Source organism: Takifugu flavidus, chromosome 1 (genome assembly GCF_003711565.1).
Source record: "Takifugu flavidus isolate HTHZ2018 chromosome 1, ASM371156v2, whole genome shotgun sequence".
NCBI classification, from domain to species: Eukaryota; Metazoa; Chordata; class Actinopteri; order Tetraodontiformes; family Tetraodontidae; genus Takifugu; species Takifugu flavidus.
Window position 1 is genome coordinate 27,950,501 of NC_079520.1, and position 18,915 is coordinate 27,969,415.

An 18,915-nucleotide genomic window follows, 5' to 3' on the forward strand; every position below is an offset into this window, starting at 1 on the left:
TAAAGGATCACAAACGAATTGATTTGAAGGTCTACGTAAGTGCAACATGTGGCCACGGCAAAAGCGGAAGTGCGCGGAAGGGAATCATCTCGATAAAGGACACAGACCGTGAAGTAACCACGCTACAGACAGACGCCTATTTTTTTCGAAATATGTATCAAACAGCTTCCTTTTGTCCGTGTAATGTCAAATACATTTTTAGCATCTACCGCTTAATCGCGTTGTAATACTTTAGCATGCCATTGTAAATATAACAAACATTTACTGTACATTTGTAGCTTTACTATCAGGCAGTTTAGTGGCCACCCGAGGGGTCCTTTCATAATCAGGACGTCTCCGAATGCGAAAATTGTGTAAAACTATATAAAAGTATCGAAACTGTGATTGTGTCTCTATTTAAATAGAACACCTCGTATTTGTATTTGGGGTTCATAAGTTTCTTATTCTAAATTCGGGTCATGCGTTACCTGGATTTACCGTTGTGACGTTCGAAATGAGCCCTGGTAAGTGTCAACAAGTAGTCGAAACAATATTGTTTTTCACAAAAATATCAGAAGCATCATTTTAAGATTTATTTTCATTTGTACAAATCTGTGTAAAATGTCATTTTAATTCAGTTCTTAAATGGATCTGCACTAAAGCCCCCACTGATCAGATGATAAATGAGTTATTCCCAATCAGTTTGTGCCCTGTTATATTCTACATTATATCCTGCCTAAGTACAGAATGTTCGCTGGTTTGTCTCCTCAGAAGTGTGTCCCTTCTGTGGGAAAACTTACAAAAGGTTGAAGAGTCACCTGCCACACTGCAAGGCAGCCAGAACTCCTCCGATCAGCCACGAGGCTGCCCAGGGATCAGCTCAGCACCAGCTAAGCCACAAGAGTTCCCCACAGAAGCTGACGGGACCTCAGTCAAAGCAGAGTGAAACGGCATCACAGGCTGCAGCCTCGTCCTCTCCGCGGTCGGCATCGGGTCCATCGTCGGCGAGGATGAAGACGCAGAAGCTGTCCGAGCAGATAAAGGCAGCACTTGTGCCACCTCAGCCTCGTCCCAGCACCTCCGGGACCAAACGGAAGACTGTCCACGGGTTATTGGAAGCTGCCCCAGAAGGAACGTCACCAGCCCAGCATGTGGCCAACCTCGCTTCCCGACCTGCCTCTCAGCCCACGAGCAACAGAGGTTCCTCTAAAACCAAAGATTCAGAGGAACAGGCGACACCAGCTGTGTCTGTAATCCAGAACTTTAGAACTGATGAGAATATCGTAAAACCCCGCGTAAGAAAGACCGACGTGGTAACAACCGAGGGGGAAATTGATGATTTATCTGCGAACACGGACTCATGGAATGGACATCAATCCAAGATTATCCTCCAGGACGTAAGGGCCATGTTGGGCCGAGACAGGAACCGCCTCAAACCCAGCAGGCCGAGCATCTTGGTCCAGATTCACCCGTCTGATCCCAGCACAGCCAGTTCCTCCCTCAGTCGGGCCCCCCCTGCCACAGGAGACCCAGGCGACCAGTTGGTCCGCACCGGTTCAGCCTCACCGACCCAACCGGCCCTTGCTCCCGGTCGTCTGTCCTCTCAGGTGCACCGAGCCATGAAGGGACTCTCCACAGAGCCTCCTGATGGGCCCATGAAAGAGGCGAAGCCCCTCGAGGGCAGGAAACCCACATTGTCTGATAGCAGAACTGAAGGTTAGTGGTTGAGGGGGGGGGGGCGACTCTCAAAGGTTCGACACAGCCGCTCGTTTAACACCTGAACCCACCTGTCGTCTGCCGCAGGTGTTCTGGCGCAGCAACCTCTGGCCCAGGTGAGGCTGAAGGACCTCCCCGAGTGGCTGGCGTGGAAGACGCCCACCCGGCCGAGAGATTTAGTGGAAATGGTGCATAAAGGTGAGCTGAAGGAGATCCCAGGTGTGTGGGCGGGTGTGACCCAGCTGTCTCCCCCCAGGCTGGCAGTGGTACTACAGGAAGTATATCGACGTGAAGAGAGGCGGCGTGGGAGGGGTCGGCATGCTGTTGGCGGGGTACTGCCTGCTCGGCTACATCTGGACGTACCCACATATAAGTAAGTGAGGCGACTCTGAGGAGCTCCGCCGTCTCACGTGGATCACCGTTGGTGTTTGTTTATTTCCAGAGCGTGATCGCTGGAGGAAGTTCCACTGAAGAAAAGAGGTTTAGTCTGGCTCAATATTGGGGGCTTTTTAAAAATTCTAATTGTTAAAAACTGTCCAACGGCTCACATAGATGAAGATTTTGTGGAGTTTTTTTGCCCTCAGTGTTGCTGAAAAAAATCAACTTCCAGTCTGAACTGGTTTTCTGGCAACAGGAAATAGCACGTTACATCCCTGGAGGGGGGTACTCTAGTTACTATAAACACTTTAGCTACTAAAAGGCTAAATCATACTTTAGTTTTTTTAACAGATGAGTTGCCAGGGAGCGCGTTTTAGCGCTCTCTCCTGCCTTTACATTAACTCGGTCTTGAAGCATGTTAAGTCCAAGCAAATCCTGAACGTTTTCCTGTTTGTTTTAATCGTTTTGTCTCCACTGAGCTTGGCCTCTCGACTGAAGCCATCAAACTATCGTTATTTACATTTCATATTTATTGACTGATCCGGATGTAGCTTTAGATTTTTTCTAACTTGTAGTTTTGGTAGCAAAGATGAAGAAAGTCCTTTGGGGGTGCAGTTCCCCGGGACGCCGCTAGATGTCGCTGCTGTCAAACTCAAACATTCGGGCCAGTTTAACGTTTGCTGGTCCGGATTTTCAGTTGTATAAAATCTTTATTTGTCGTGTAAAAGGAAATTCTGACTTGTGCTCATGTCCGTGCACACCGAGCACGTGGTGGGATCAGAATAAAGGAGGCTCGTGGAGTCCGGAGCGGTTTCTCGTGGATTCCAGATAAATTTATTGACTCTTCGCTGCTGTAGTGAACACGAAATAGCTACAATTGCAGAAATGACAGTATTTTTGTAACTTTCCCCCGATGCGTGTTTTTTTTGTTTGTTTGTTTTTTGCCAACACAATAAAAAATAATTTCCATTTTCTTATGGTTTCTTTTACATTCTTTCTCTCCATAGAAAAATTATAAATATTTTGTGTTTCGCTTTTCATTTTTATACAAAAAAACCCCCCCGACTAACTATACAAATCAAGTGAGGAACAAAAACAGTGAAATAAATGCAGAAAAACAACGTCTGCACCGGATCTCGGGCGGGAAACTCAAAGCACAGTACGTCTGTAGCAGCCCTCGGACGCCGATATGCATGGAGAGAAGATTCCACAACCATTCCTACTTTGTGCAAGCCCGGAACGTTCTTCGGATATGTGCTGCCGAGGCACGTCTTGCAGCAGCCACCTGAGGAGCACCTAAATCTGACCTTTGCTCTTCCCAGCGTGGATGTCAGAGGTCAACAGGCAGAGATACGTACGCGTGGGCGGCGGCGGCCACTGGCACTGGAAACAAAACGCCCCCGCCACGAAAAGGCCTTCAGTCTGTTCTGGAGCAGATTTCACTCAGCTTCAGTGGGAGAGCGGCCCCGCGGTCCGGAACCAGGCCCGTCAGGACATTAATCAGCGCTTTGGTCCCCTCTCCCATTTGGTAAAATTTGACTTTCGGGATTAGTGCGGGCTGGCGGCGAGGACGCCGGCCCGGTGACCGGTAACCGAGGTCCAGCCCAAAACGCTTCAGTGCACAGAGCTGCTGGGACAGGGACCCTGGACGCGGGGACGCTCTCTCCCAGGAGGACATTTGGTCGTGTTGCTGAGAGGAGGAGATGAGGGGCAACGGCGAGGCTAAAGCACAGTCACAGACACGTGCACGGCTGAGCGTGCGCGTGGCGGGGGGGCAGTTTAACACACTGCATGTACAGGTAGTGGAGCACAGATATGATCAGTGTCGAAGGCTGCGTACAATCAACCCCCCTCAGTGTTCACAGAGGCAGGAAACAAACTGCATCTTAAACGTTACTTTAAGAAAAATGAGGAAATGACGCAGATTAAAAAGAACAACAACAAAAAAAAACACGTGGTAACACAGGTGTTCCTCAATCTGAGGGCCGAGCGCCGCCGACACACACACACTGAAATGTCAAAAGTGGTTCAGACCGGTTTGGCCTGCAGCGCGCGTACCTTTAAGGTACAAAAGAGAGCAAAACGTGGCAGAAGCACAGGAAACGTAGAAAGACACATATTTAGGAGCTAAATACGCCCGCGGAGTCGTTAGCCAACTGTTCGGGGTGAGGAGTCGTTGCAGGCAGCTGAAATTAAGGGAATAATTTAAGCTTCAGTCCAAATGTTCACATTCTGTTTAGCAGTCATTCAGTATATTTAGTGCAATTCGTCTGTTGACGCCAGGCTGCCTCTGCAGCGCACGTGCGCGCGCACGCCGCGCCGCAGAGCGAGCGGATCTGTTTGTTGTTTTCTAGAATAGAGTTTCTTCATGTAAACACTTAAAACAAAAAAAGTCAAGTTAGGCACAGAGTCGCCGCGGTCTCCCCCCCCCACTCCCACTACCCCCCCTCCACCCCCCCTTTTCAGCATAGATTTCAGAATTGATCAACTGGCACAAAATCAGAGTTTGTGTGAAGAGAGGGACGCTCCTCCTCCGCTAGCCTGACGCTACAGATGCTACATCAACAGAAAAATAAAAGAAACATTTCACATGTTCCGTCTGCGAGTCCTTTGCATTGCACTCGTGCCCGGTTCCTTATAGGTCATGTAAGTGCCTCTGAGCGCGGCGGCGCGCCTGCGCACGCTCGCCAGCGCAGGTGTCGCTCAGGTGACCTCTCTTCACACAGGCGTGGGAGGAAATGGGACAAACAACAACAGGGGACGAAGGAACGAGTCAAACCGGAGACGAGGGGCCGGTCTCAGCATTCCAGGATGCTGTTGACGGCGGCCTCCAGAGCAGAGTCCGTGTCGGGGTGGGGGGGCGAGCTGAGCGGAGGGGGGAAGGAGGCGTGGTGGGAGGAGCCCTGGTAGTGCGTCGGTTCTGCTGCTGCGACAGGGGAGCGGTTACCTTGGGGGTGAGTGTTGGTGCTGGTGCCGCCGGGCCCGTAGTGTTGCTGCGGCCTCTTCGCTTCCACAACCTTCCGGTTTTCCGTGAGGGAAGGCGGAGGGTCGTCCGCCGCTCCGGGAGCCGCGGCCCCGCCTCCTCCTGGGTCCCCGTACCCGGGGGCCGAGTCTGTCCTGTACGCCGTCTCCACGGAGCTCTTCTCCGACGGGCTGAAGCTGCAGCCGGACCGGGACCGAGGCGGGGGGGGGTCCTGGAAAAGTTTGGATTTCATCCCACAGCAGAAGTCTTCCAGGAAGCTGTCTGTAACGGAGAAGAGGCGACGTTAAAGCGAGCCGGGCAACGGGGGCCGTCTCTCCGCGTCCCACCTGGATCCACCAGCACCAGGCGCTTGTCCTGGGTCAGTTTCCGGCGCTCCTCCGTGTTGAAGGTCCTTTCGATCATCACCATTTCCGACGAAGGGCTGGAACGCTGAGGAGAAGGGCGGACCGTCAGGCGTGTGCCCGTCAGGCGTGTGCCCGTCAGGCGTGTGCCCGTCAGGGCGCCGCGGGGCGGAGAGGAAACACCCACCTCAGCTTCCACCATCAGCAGCCGCCTGTACTTGTTGACCATGGCGCAGGTCCGGTTCAGCACCTGCGCCGCCACGTCCTCGAACTCCTCGTCCACTGCGGAGGGAGGACACAGGTCACTCACAAGTCTCGCCCTGCGAGCACGAACACAGCAAGGAGGCGCGAGCGCCGCGCTGGTACCGAGGGAGAACTCCTGGCTCGGCGGCGGCCCCTGGAACACGTGGTATGGGAGGAGCCTCTGCAGGGCGTCGTCGAACGAAGAGAATCGGCGCCGATCCGGGGCCTGGACCCCAACGTGATCCTTCTGCAACTGCTGCAAAATCCTGCAAAAGAAGAAGAGACGAGTCAGCGGCTGTTTTGGTCCTGGTCGGACGGACCGACCCACTTCCTGGGTCGGCGTGGCGCCGCTACACATCAAAGAAAACACTCACATTCCTCCTTTGGTGAGCGGCTGGGGAGCAGGTCTCTTCTGGACACTGGCCTGAGGAGACAGAAGCATGGTCACTACACGTGCACGTACGGGCGCGACGCAGCTGCGGCCGGGCGCGGGGGACGTACCTGAGGGTGTAGCGTTGAGTCTGGCGTCGCCGTGGTGATAAAGAGAGACAGATTAGCCACATAAAAGGGAAACTTGGTGCGTTCCTGCTAACAAATCCTGGTTGTTACCGTGAATGTTGTTGAGCTGCTGCTTGAAGACGCCCGTCGAGGAGTTCTGGGAACAGAATGGGGATTAAAACCTTACGGGGGGGGGGGGGGGGGGGGGGGGGGGGGCGGAGCTTTGAGACGCCGTACCTGTCTGTAGTCTTGCTCCTGTTTGACAGCGCCGGGTAAAGAGGACAGAGACGTGCAGTTCTGGTTCTGAGTCACCAGCAGCCGCTGCACCGGGCTGGCCGGCACCGCCTGGCCCACCAGCGTCAGCCGGGCCGGGGCGCAGGAGGTCTGCACGGGGGTGGAGGATGTGCTGGAGACGCCGGTCCACGTCTGAGGAACCGCCCCCCCCACCTGATTCCCCGCCATGACTCCCTGATTTAAAATCAACTGGCCTTGCGGTGCAGTAAAGTTCTGCCCCGCCACGATCTGCACGGCGCCGGGGGCGGGGACCAGAGTGCTGGAGTCGGCAGAGGCGGCGTGGGCGGCGCCGGGCGGGGCCAGCAGGAACTGCCCGGGTGTTACGCCGGGCTGGACCTGCTGCTGCTCCAGGGGGGGGTGCAGCAGGACGGAGCCGTTGGCCGCGTACTGCCCCCCAGGGGCAACAGTGTTGACGACATTGGACACGGTGGTGGAAGGATGAAGTCCAAAGCTGTAGACCGCCTGAGGCCCAGCCTGAAGGGGTTTTGGTTGGATGGGTCTGACGAGGGTCTGGGTCCCTCCCGGACTTCTCTGGATGATGATATTCTGGAGAGGGATGTTTTTGAACGGAAGGCCCACCTGGCCCACGGGCCCTTGGGCCGGCGTGAAGCCCTGAACCGCTGCTGGGGCTCCTGCTGCAGGTACAGGTGCTCCTGGCTTCAGCACGATCTGAGAGGGTCTCTCCAAGCTGCTCAGGGTCATCACCCCGGCACCCGTCCCGAACGAGCCCAGAACCTGGATGTGCTGCGCGGAGCCGTTGGGCAGCGGCGACACCCCCTGCAGGAGCTGTCCTCCAGGGAACGCCGCCGCCGCCGCCGCCGCCGTGGTGACGACGCTCACGCCGCCGCCATAACCCCCAGAGGCCAGCTGTGAGGGGAAGGGGGCGGGCGCCTGCACCAGCGTGGGGGCCGGCTGGGACTCCAGCAAGGCCTCCTGGGCCAAAGTCTGCTCTGTGATGTCGGCCTCCAACAGCGACTTCTGGAGGATGTCGAAGGGTTGGTCGTCCCCCCCCAGGTCCACCCCTCCAGGCGAACTCCCGGGTCCCAGCTCATCCTCGATGAAAGAGAGGCTGCTGGGGAGCTGGAGGCCGACCTCCGTGGAGTCCTCGCCAAACACCCCCCCTGACGAGGAGCCGTCCTTTAAGCCAACGCTGGAGATCGTCTGTGGACGAGAAGCAGACCCCAAGTTCCCGATCGGGATCTTTGAGCGGAATCCCGACGGCGGCCGGTCGACTCACCGTGTCGCTGGCGAAGAAGGACCCGGGGTCGGAGCCGTACGCGGCGTTTGCTAGGTCGTCCTCCTCGATCTGCAGAAACAGTTTAACAGGGACTTAATGCAGCAGGAAGCGACACCAGAACCCCTGCAAACACATTCCAAAGAGCCACTCACAGACTTGCCGGTGTTGCCATGGAGAAAGTCGTTCAATGCGTCCACATCCCTGAAAAGGTTACACAAGAGGTGTTTAAGAGCCGGGGACAGCTCCTTCTGTCCTACATGAACGGCTTCTATGTAGCGGCTGGCTAACGTTCAACAGGAAAACCACAGAATGTGTTGTGATTGGAGGAACTTAGGGTCGGAGAGTTGTTGAAGACAAACGTCTGCGGGGACACGTTCGGGATGTTTTTACCCTAAAATGTCCAGGAGATGGCGATCGTCCTCATCGTCCATGACAGCTGAAAGATTGTGGAGGGACAGAGATGAACGTGAGCAGGTGCCATAAAAGGACTTTACCTTCTAATTAGTATGAAGCCCTGGTCTGGAGCTCGTGTGTGTGTGTGTGTGTGAGACTTGTCTTGTTATCTGAGTGAGGACATGTGACTCACAGCTTTCCAGCAGGACGCATGGATTCAGGTCATTTACCACCCAGTGTTTCCTGCAGGGGTGAGAAACTGCCTTTAGAAGGACACAAGTGTGGGAGTGAAGTGTGAGGAACGAGGAGGTGGGGGGGGGGCATTTATATTACAGTGCTATGGGGGTGTTATTTTAAGCACAGGGTGGCCTCCGTGCACGCCACGGCCCCCCCTCAGGCCGCTCAGTCGATCTGTAAATGGGCATTTGTGTGTCAATAACTCCACCCTTGTCCTTTTCTACCACGAGTGCTTGTTGGAGGTGCAACATGGAGGTGGATCCTCCGTCCTGCCGCCGCTGCCCCGCACACGCGGGTCAACGAAGCCCAAGTGCTCGTGCCCGCTTGGGGCAGTCGCTTTATTTCACAATACGGCCGGGGGGCACTTGTGTGGAAGAAGGGGGCAGCTATTTGGGAGTCTGGGTCCCTGCAGAACTTTACAGCTGCAGTGCAACAAAATGGCTGTTGCCCTGGCGGGGGTGTCTTCGCAGCTGAGCCGCGTTCAGCCTCCATCTTGGAAACAAGGGGGACAAAGAACGCCACAGCTGCGGGACAAAACCGGGACTTTTCGCCACAAAACCCACTAGTCAAACGAACCCGCCTCCACTTTTACAGAATAGAGGCGTCGGCGGACAAATGCCGACGGTCCGAGACGCTCAGTGACGCAGGTCGAGGGCGAATATGTGGGCCTGTAGCAACAAAGAGACACGTTCTGTCCACACGGGGACCGGTGTCCACACGGGGACCGGTGTCCACACAAACCAACACTCGCAGGTTCGGCTGACACGTCGGTGTTTGGACCGAGACGTCGGCTCGGCAACGGTCGGAACAACCGACAGAAAAACGAACGTTGCAGTTGATCGGATTAGATTAACGAACTCTAACGCGTCTGGTGAGAAGCCGAAGCCCTTAAGCCCCCCCCACCCGACGGCCAACGGCCGAGCGGTTGGTGCCGCTCGGAGCCCCGGTTCGGCCAGAAAAAACACCGCCCCGGACGGTCCCTAAGCTAGTCCGAGCGGCGGGGAAAGAGCCGTTGGTCCGGCGGGGCTGCGAACGTTCGGCGGTTGAGAGTTAAAAACCCGCCCGAATCGAAAGAACGATAACCGCGTCCGAGCAGCACCGACGCCCGGGCTCCGTGTGGTCGGTCCCCGCCGCCGAGGCGGTTCTCCGCTGCGGAGGCTCCCATTTGTCCTCGTCGAGACGCGCACACGAGAGAAAAAAAAAAAAAAAAAAACCCCGTCACATTTGTCCGGATTAGTCGAACGGACGCGTTTCAACCGCAGCCACTCCGAACCGAACCGCGTCCCGCGCGGACCGGACGCCTCCCCCGACGCCTGGCCAGGCGCTACGGCCCGGCCTGGTTAGCTAGCGGCGGCGGCGCCCGCTCGGAGGACGTCGGCTAGAACCGGTTGGAAAATGCCGCGGGACGCCGGCGCGTCCCGTCCCACAGATTAATCCCGATTAGCACAACACAAAGACGACCCAAAGAGGCGAACCCTTCGCTCCCGTCTGACTCCTCTTGAAACCCAATATCTCCATTTGGCAACTTTTAATTTGCTCCCCCTCCTTCTCCTCCTCCTCCTTCTCCCTCTCCCACTCATATTTTTTCCCTCACTGTCCCTGCGCTGTCTCGGATAGATTTTTCTCTCCGCTCAAACTCTCTTCCCTCCCTGAAGGAAGTGAGGAAGGAGGCCGTGTGTGTTTTTTCCTTGAAATTTTTATCACAAAATTATAATACACTCAAAGGGAAACTCACCGTCATGAAAAAGCAGTGCCTTGTCAACGGGGTTTCCTCGCCATCGCCGCACGGGTCGGAGGGGTAGTGCTCCGAACAAGACATCCCGCATCACCAATCCGCAACTCACCCGCAAAACACGGCCGAACGCCGACACGCTCGCGCCCGAGCCCACATTTTCCCACCTATTTTAATTTTTTTTTAGCCCCCCTGCCAAATGCATTCAATTTTGCTTTTGTTGTTGTTGTTGGTTTTTTTTTTATTAGAGTGCCTCATTGCCGACGGTAGAGGGCGGGCCTCCTCAGACTTTGCCACACCTTTAACTGGCTCAGGTGTCACGCTTTCATATCCAGCGCTTTGTTTTCCCCCACCAGCACAACAACATCAAAATAGTTGCATTTTCCGATACCTTAGAGTTGTAATTGGCACGTAGCTTGTATTTCGCCCACTATTGTCGGGGCCTATTAGACGTTATTGCAAACGTTTTGCACGTGATTAATTCCATTTATTTAAATGCAATTTAGCATGCACTTTATCTATCATCTACGTTTCTATCTATAGAGCTCCTATGTAATGTTGCACCCAAGGCACTGGGGGCAGTGTAACATTTATTCGCGGTCGCGAGGAACCGGGGAAATTCGAAGAAGAAGAACGCCTAGCAACAGTCGCCAACAGAATTCATAGAAGAAGAAAATCCACCAATAAGGCGGTGTGACGTAGTGACTTCCGTGTAGAAAAGCGAAATGGAGCCGTTTGGGCTCCAAATGGAGAAGTTTCTGTCCATCGGCCTGTAATGCCGAATGTTTTACTGAGGAAACTTTCTTAATCAGTAAAAGCAGAGATTTGGGTTTGTCTGTACTACAGACTCTGTGGAGGGGCTGAGCAGAGCAACCTTTTAACTTTCCCAGGCCTATTACTTAGATGTGTTTGGAGATGCTGGAACTTCTGAACCATAAAGGCCTCCATCCTCTGTTAATTAACTGAATTTAAAACGCAATTAGCTCAACTTTGAATTAGTCATAATAATAAAGTCAGAAAGCTCAGGTTTTAACTGTTGAAGAAGTTAATCAGTGTTATCGACAGAATGGTAAATTCTTAATATAACCTAGACTTATGACTAGTTATTTGATATTTGCTGCCTTGTTTTGTTGTTGCTCTTTCTGTATGATAGTAAATTGAAATAATAGAACAGGATGGGAACAGCAACTGTCCAATTACATAACAAAGTATCATCAGGTCAAAGTGAACCAGTCAGTGTTTATTTCTATTTGATAGAAAGTGTAAATGAGCGTTGAGTCTGAATGCACACACCAGCTCTGAAAACATTCCTGTCCATCAGTGAATAATTTGTCTCATGCTTTCTGATTAATCTTATTCCCAATCATGGGGCGTTGTGAACTCATGGACCCCTCGCTGTGACTCCTTAGATGGCATTTTTAGCATCACTTTCATGTTCTTTGACCGTCTCCATACGGTCCTTTACAGCTCCTGCAGCGTTGATCTTGGAGACCATGACCACGTGAATACTCAAACCAATTATGACCCCTGGGAGCAGCTTATGATCAGGCCCGTCTTGAGAGGAAGGATTTCTCTAAATTGGATCAGGCTGCTTACAGGGGCTTAACATGACGCACTGTAACTTTGAGTTTAATCATGAGTATCCTCGGCAATCCTCCACCTTTACAGGACAACAGAACGCCACAATTAGCCTTTCCCGTGTGGTGAGATAGAAAGACAAGAGAAAGTTGGAGGAAACGAAGCCCTGTAAAATTTGATGATTCTGCTACAATGGGAGAGGTCACAGCGTTGGAGAAGTAAAACTCCTGGGCTGCTTCCATTCTCCAGGGTTCTTCATCTCTGTTCTTCAGCTGTGGGATGGATTACAGGCTGAGCTGACTCTTCCGTCCCATTGGACCAGCCAGAGGAGCCCCCGTACAGCAAAGAAACTGGGAAAGAACAAGGAACTGCCACAATCAGGAACCGTTTTTTAAACCTAAGGGCTCTTTGGAGATCTTGGATCAGCTGATTCTTCCTCTTACAGGCAACGACAGGTAACAGGTTGAATCATGGCCTTGATGTTGGTCAAGTTTGACCTGAAGAAGCGAGTGAAACTCGCTCAGACCGTCTGGTTCATGTACTGGTTTGCTGTACTGGCCGGCGTGCTGGTCTTCAGCATGGGCCTGTTCTTTAAGATCGAGTTGCGAAAGCGCTCAGAACTTATGGACAACAACGAGAGCCACTTCTTGCCCAATCTGCTCATACTCATGGGTCTCATAGCCTGCGGCATGAACGTCTTTGGAGGCAAAGTCTGCTACGACTCACTGGACCCTGCCAAGTTTGTAAAGTGGAAGCCGATGCTGAAGAACTTCCTGGTGTTCTGCGTGGTCTTCAACAGTTTGCTCTTCGTGACGGCCCTGCTGTGCTTCGTGATGAGGTTCCCCCTGCAGTTCACCCTGGCAGAGGGTCTGAGGAACGGCATGAAGTACTACAAGGACACGGACACGCCGGGACGCTGCTACATGAAGAGGACCCTGGACCTGATGCAGATAGAGTTCCGTTGCTGCGGAAATGACAACTACAGAGACTGGTTTGAGATTCAGTGGGTTAGCAACCGCTACCTGGACTTCAGCTCTAAGGAGGTCAAAGAGTAAGTAACACTGATCAGAGCAGATACCCTACGGCGTCCTTTAGAAGTTCTATTTAACTCATTAACCACAACGGCAGCTAATATCATATGAGGCCAGCTGGAACAAGCTCAGGTCACCAGAGATGCTGTGAGGTTCAGTGGAGGTGGATCTGATGGCTGGTCAGACATATCGTTCACGTTCACCTCGGTGGTGCAGCGCTTAGTCGGCAGATTTACAGAGAAAGACAGAAGCGACCAACTTGGGCGATTATATGCAAACAAAGACACTTGGGTCATAGTCCCAGTACCTTCACGGCAACTTTCTGTGGCAATGTGCGTTTGTTCTGATAATTATGAAGAGGTCAGTTTGGAACATTGACAGATAATTAGGTCTAATCTGGAGGATTAACGTGTCAATGGCCTTCAAGACTCAGTGTCCTGTTCAATCAGCAGAGAAGTTGGCAACATTTGGGGGACGTGCCTGTCCAGTAAAAGAGTTTGTAGTTGGGATTAGAAAACCAGAGCAGCACGAGGTGGAACCAACTTTGTTTACATTCAACACAGCGGTCCGACGCCGCTGGCTTGTTCCGGACTGTTCCGGATATTTTCTGTCTGCTTGCTCGAAGTGACGTAATTGTAATCTCTAATCTGGGACATCGTGTTGAGCTCACCAAGGTGTCGATGTTTGCAGAGATCACCGATCCATTTCTGATGTTCTCAGATCCTCATGATCCAATCAGACGTGACTTTCCATTGACCTACAACTATCAGTCACTGCTGTAGATTTGGGTCAGGTCCTTTAAATGGAAGCAGGTTTGACATCAATCATTGGTAAAGAACCTTCACAAAACTCATCTCCAGTTGTATTTGATGATTGATTTTCAGTGTAAGAAGATCTTTGGCTTTACTGACAGGTGCGGCACCAGTTAAGTTCTTAAAGGAATAAATTAAAAGTGCTTTTTATCCTTTTTATTTGGTCGGTTCATAATAAATGCTACATTAAATAAGCTAATCTGCAGCATCTCACTCACAACCTAGTTTATAACGGTAGTGGAGTCTCGTAGCTACGTAAGTACAGTATTTATGTATGTATGTAGCATGTGTAGCTCCCGACCTTTCAACTCAAGGCACTTTAACCTCTGACCTCTCATAACCTGTCATAACCCGTCATAACCTGATGCTCTGTTTTTAGCCGCATCGGCAGCAATGTGGACGGCCAGTACCTGATGGACGGCGTCCCGTTCAGCTGCTGCAACCCCAGCTCCCCCAGACCGTGCATCCAGCTCCAGATGACCAACAACTCGGCCCACTACAGCTACGACCACTACACCGAGGAGCTAAACGTGTGGCGGCGCGGCTGCCGCGAGGCCCTGCTGTCCTACTACGGAGGCATGATGACCTCCATCGGAGTCCTGGTGCTGCTGGTGACTATTCTGGAGGTCAGCGCCACAAACACGCAAACACTCCTGGAATATTTATGTAGGTTTAAGGTGCAGGTACGACTCAAAGCTAAACTAAAATACTTGAGTTATTCCAGAACTATAAAGGTGATATAAGGAGAAAAAAAGAGAATTAACAAGATGAACCCAACTGATATAAAATCACGAGTCTATACCTTAAAGGCTCGAGCACACATACTCGTGAGTTTTGAGACTGTGTGTCGTGACTCTCCCCCCCCCCCCCTCAATGTTTTCGTGACTTTCATGATGACAAACCGGCATGAAAGAGTTTAAATCCTTTGACCCAGTTCGTACTTCCTCACTCGACGCTTCTGGTATTAGAACTTCCTCAAAAACCGCCTCTGCTCTCGGATTAGCGCCTTTGTATCGAGCACATTAGTGATGTTATCTCACCCTTTAGATTCTGACCAAATGGCGATCTTAAAGCAGCCAACCTTCACTCACGCCGTCTGTTGTCGTTGTTGTTGTTGTTGTTTACCACTCTCCACGGTCACCCAGAATAGCTGAGGCCCAGTTTAAAGTAGGCGACACCCCTGCTCTGAAACTGTGGATTTGGGCGACACCTGGGACGGCCTGTCAGGCTACGGATCTGCAGACCTAATAATTATGCAAGCGTCTCTTCGCTGACCCACTTCGTGGATTAATCTGAGAAAAGGACCGACCCCAAAAGCCTTGTGGAACGGTAGAAAAGGAACCTTTAAGGTTCCATACGGCCTCAATAATCAATCATTCTGATCTGCTTCTTTGAGCATTTGGTTCAATTTAAACCACAAAGGGGGAAAAAACTAATTAACTTTTTCCTTAATTTCTGTTTGCCTATCTGTGTAAAACAAATAATAATAGTATTAATTCCTACTTTTGGTCAATTGTAGTGTATAAACAGATGAGGATTTTTATTCGCTTTGGTCCTGATTTTTCTAATTCAAATTCTTCTCACAAATCCTAATTTTCCTAATTAATTATGCAAATCATTGTCTAGTTTCCTTTACAAACATGAATGCTGCTGTGATTTCCCGTTCCCACCACAAGTATAATTTCTGCTGATGAAACGTGCACGTGCGGGCGCACCGGTTTTCAGCGGTTGGTCCAGATCCGGGTTCTTGGCTCACGTCTCCGTGTCCGCTTCAGTTCGGCGTGACGGTGGGCCTGCAGTACGTGAACAGCTCCCTGTCCACGCTGGCCAACCCCGACGACCCCGAGAGCGAGAGCGAGGGCTGGGTCCTGGAGAAGACGGTGAAGGAGACGTTCACCGACATCATGGCTAAGATGAAGGCCATGGGCAAAGGCGCCAAGGTGGAGGAAGGAGACGAGGCTGCGGTCGCCACCGTGAGCTGAGCCAACCCGACAAAACCCGACAAAAACTGACGCTGCTCCCAGCTGGAGAGAGGAGGACAGAGATTATACGTCTACCAACGTTTGTCACGTAACACTCTTCCCACACACACACACACACACACACACACTGCAGACCCACTCCACATGGGCCCCTTGAATTAATGAATATGAACTGTGCACCCAAACATGTAGGAAGAGGATCAGTAGGAAGAGTTACCTTCAAAAAGATCCATTTCAGGCCCAAATGTAAAGAGATTCGCTGGTTCCACGGCTCACTACTGAGTATTTGCACAAGTAAAGATACATATAAAATTTCCTTTGTATTGTTGTTGGCTAGTTTGACACGGATGGCGGTTGCCATGCAACCACAGCTTTATTACCAAACCCCGCGCACGCTCACACTCCCGTCCATCTGTGTCCACGCCGGTGGACACGCTCCTGCGACTGTAGTCCTGGAGAGCAGCAGCGCCGGCTCCAAACCTGCGGAGGACGACTGAAATTGGCAGCTAAATTTTGGCTCCCGACCCCTGTACTGTAACCCCAAATCATCTTCAGTGTTCCAGAATTTGTATATTGACACGCATGCATGTGCTGTACATACACAGTGTAGCTAAGAAAATCTAACTTTTTTAATGGATGTATTTAAGCTAAACTGTAAAGTTTCTCTTTTTTTCCATATGATTTGTTCTCTGTGTGTGTCTGTGTAGAGAAAGAGGTGATTGTACAAAAGAATAAAGGATTTTAGAGATGCGACCCACCAGTGAAACCAGACCGTTGTGTTGACTCGACCTTGAGTCAGAAGAACCTGAGATCACGAAGCGAGCCGTACTTCCAACCACGGGGTTCCTGATTAAGTCAATAGGATGAGGCCAATTATAGCATTACAGCTTTCACATGGACACGGGATGACCCTTCACATGTACCGCGCACGGGCTTGTGTGTGCTCGCACATTCCAGGGTGCAACCACACACAAGCTGTTATCTTTTAACGTATCCTTTCTTAATAAGCCACGAGTCTATGAAGAGCAGACTTCTGGAAGGACACCAGCGTGATTGTTAGCAGATGGAGGGAAGGAGGGAGGTTAAGAGTCAGCAGGAACCGGCAAACGGGCCAAGTCTACGTGATATTTTCGTTAGACCAAAGCACATAACCGGCACTGAGTAGATAAGAAGACTAATCAGATTGAGATTAGCATCAAGACGTCATCCAGGTGAGCAGATGAACCTGCGGGACTCCCGGGAACAAACAGCCAGCAGGAGAAAGTGCGTAACCATGCTGATATATAGTGTTTGGCCTGAACGTGTCCCCAGTAGGATAGAAATGTACAGTTGGGGCTGAGGTTTCTGTTTTAAATGTTGACCTCTGAGGTATGTACTGAATTTAAAGGCATTTTTAAATCTGCACACTCAGATTAATGAATTTCTACCTTTTAAGAACGTGCAAATAAAAGGATCCAAGATGTTTGTGAGGAGTCAAAACAGTAAATTAAATCTATATATGGAATATCGTCAGTTAAATTTATTTTAAAAGTTAGTTGTATGAGCAAATTTAAACAGCAGAATTGACTTCCTCCCTCTTGTGTTTTATCCTCACTGATTCCTTTATGCAGTAATAAAAAGTCGTCACGCTCGCTAGGAGCTACGGTAAACGTGTTGTCGCGTAGCAGGCAGACAGAGGCAATAAAAGAGTCTAAGAGGGTTCACTTAATCCTGCATAAATATCTCAGATCTTTTGTCCAGTAACCAAATGAGCCATTGTGGCTCTGCTTTACCCAGAGAAACCATCAGTATTGGCCATTAAAGGTGACATCTGGACCGTCTCTACAGGGGAAATGAATGGATCTGGGTTGAATCTGTGCAGTAGAGGTGCTGATTAATGTAGTTTAGTGATTATTTTAAAGAGTATTACTTCCTAAATATATTTCTGAAGGCAATGTAATCCTACAGACTGATGAAATCCATCACAAACCATCTGCAACAGCTGAATGAGGCGTTGGTGGATGATCTGAACAACCAACTGGGGTGTAAATTTAGTCAGATTTCATACATGAGCCTAAAGTTCCTGATGACTGACTGACTGACTGACAGACAGACAGACAGACAGACAGACAGACAGACAGACAGACAGACAGACAGACAGACATGATGGGCGGTTCGTTTCCCACATGTCAGTTACAACAAACGTCCACAAGAGGGCGCATTCCCATCAGCTCAATACTAGAAGAGGAAGAAAAGGCCCATAAAGCTGCTGGAATGAGGAGAAAGGAGGAATATTGATAACTGATCGAACTGTTTGTCTTTTTTCAGAGCCACCAAATAAAGGATTCCATCTATTTCTTTCTGTGGGACATTCCTGAGAAAATGTTCTATTACGGTACCTGTTGAATTGATGGTTTCACACCTGTGCACCAGAAAAACCCTCCACAGACGCTTAAAAATGTCTTTTGTCAAACAGGGAAAATAACTTTTCCATTTCCTGAAAGGTTTTTTCTTGTTGGATGACTAAAGAACCTCTTTAAAGACTAATTTAAGTTCACAAATGCATGTTGATGGTTTTTTTGTTGTGTATTTAAATGGGTTATGCTGCAATTTTAATCAAATTTCAATTTGTTTTTTCGGCAGATTTAACATCTGTGACTCTACAAACAGTAATGGAATTTAGAATTATGTGTGTTTAAAAAAAGAAGTTTGCAAACCAGCCCGTCAACACCAGATTAGTGCCCAGATTATTCAGTTTTATAATCATTCTTAGTTGCTGTCTCAGTTTTAAACCGCCCAAAACTATCCAGAGGATTTCAAACTGGTGGGTGTTTGTTGAAAATGTGCAGCTAATAAATTGATTTATCCATTAGCTAATGTGAGGAAAGGGTCATCAATGTCAAGAGTCAGGGGTGGTGGTGAATCAGGGGTCAAGGGTCGACTGGAGAAACATGACTTGCGTTTTTCTGGTGAGTAGTAAATATAATATTGTAGTTTTTGGAGTTCATCCATTCAGCCGACGGCTCGATAAAGGCGGTAAAAAAAAACGCACAAAAACATTTCGCAATGAAATGAATCCTCCCATCTGCAAATATGGCGACATGTTTGGGGTTTAAACAAATAAAGATGTGATGAAAGTTGCCGATAATAACCATTTAACCGCGCTAACGTCTGACGGGATAAAGGGTCCGACAGGAGCGGAGGTTACGGGTTCACCTGGGTGTTTTCAGGCAAAGGTCGGGGGGACAGCGGTCCCGATCAGGTCCCACTTGGCCGTGGGCTGAATAAATATGGCAGACAGAAAGAAAAGCAGAGACGGGGCAGAGAGAGGCCCGTGACTGGTAGATGTGTGGCCCTGCTCAGAGGGGCATTGTTGGAGCTATGAGAGGACAATGCACTGCCCCCGCCCCGAATACTCGCCATACCAGCTGACCAGCCATTACCAGCACTGCCACCGCATTACAATTCCTGCTTGCTGTTCGGACCCACACACACACGCACA

General features: G+C 50.6%; 3 protein-coding genes across 4 annotated transcripts; 2 read left to right on the forward strand and 1 right to left on the reverse strand.

Moving 5' to 3' along the window:
* Positions 1-72: 72 nt before the first annotated feature.
* On the forward strand, positions 73-3,047 carry si:dkey-21c1.4 (uncharacterized protein C17orf80 homolog). 2 transcript variants are annotated; one of them, XM_057042132.1, is made up of 5 exons: positions 75-503; positions 751-1,695; positions 1,783-1,893; positions 1,952-2,068; positions 2,138-3,047. In XM_057042132.1, exons 1-5 carry the CDS (start codon positions 494-496, stop codon positions 2,164-2,166), a joined length of 1,212 nt encoding a protein of 403 aa, XP_056898112.1. In that variant the 5' UTR covers positions 75-493; the 3' UTR covers positions 2,167-3,047. The 2 variants fall into 2 exon arrangements, with proteins under 2 accessions (XP_056898103.1, XP_056898112.1); XM_057042123.1 differs by having other exon boundaries at positions 73-503; positions 1,783-2,068.
* bicral (BICRA like chromatin remodeling complex associated protein) lies at positions 2,881-10,239 on the reverse strand. Its single transcript, XM_057041979.1, has 13 exons — positions 10,035-10,239; positions 8,256-8,305; positions 8,060-8,105; positions 7,822-7,870; positions 7,670-7,738; positions 6,376-7,593; positions 6,250-6,295; positions 6,142-6,161; positions 6,015-6,064; positions 5,764-5,906; positions 5,585-5,679; positions 5,383-5,485; positions 2,881-5,317 (listed from the first exon to the last, which is right to left on the reverse strand). Exons 3-13 carry the CDS (start codon positions 8,098-8,100, stop codon positions 4,872-4,874), a joined length of 2,280 nt encoding a protein of 759 aa, XP_056897959.1. The 5' UTR covers positions 8,101-8,105; positions 8,256-8,305; positions 10,035-10,239; the 3' UTR covers positions 2,881-4,871.
* Positions 10,240-10,427: 188 nt separating this feature from the next.
* Positions 10,428-16,187, forward strand: prph2a (peripherin 2a (retinal degeneration, slow)). Its single transcript, XM_057042190.1, has 3 exons — positions 10,428-12,660; positions 13,832-14,078; positions 15,228-16,187. The coding sequence occupies exons 1-3, from the start codon at positions 12,080-12,082 to the stop codon at positions 15,432-15,434; spliced, it is 1,035 nt and encodes a 344-aa protein (XP_056898170.1). The 5' UTR covers positions 10,428-12,079; the 3' UTR covers positions 15,435-16,187.
* The last annotated feature ends 2,728 nt before the right edge of the window (positions 16,188-18,915 follow it).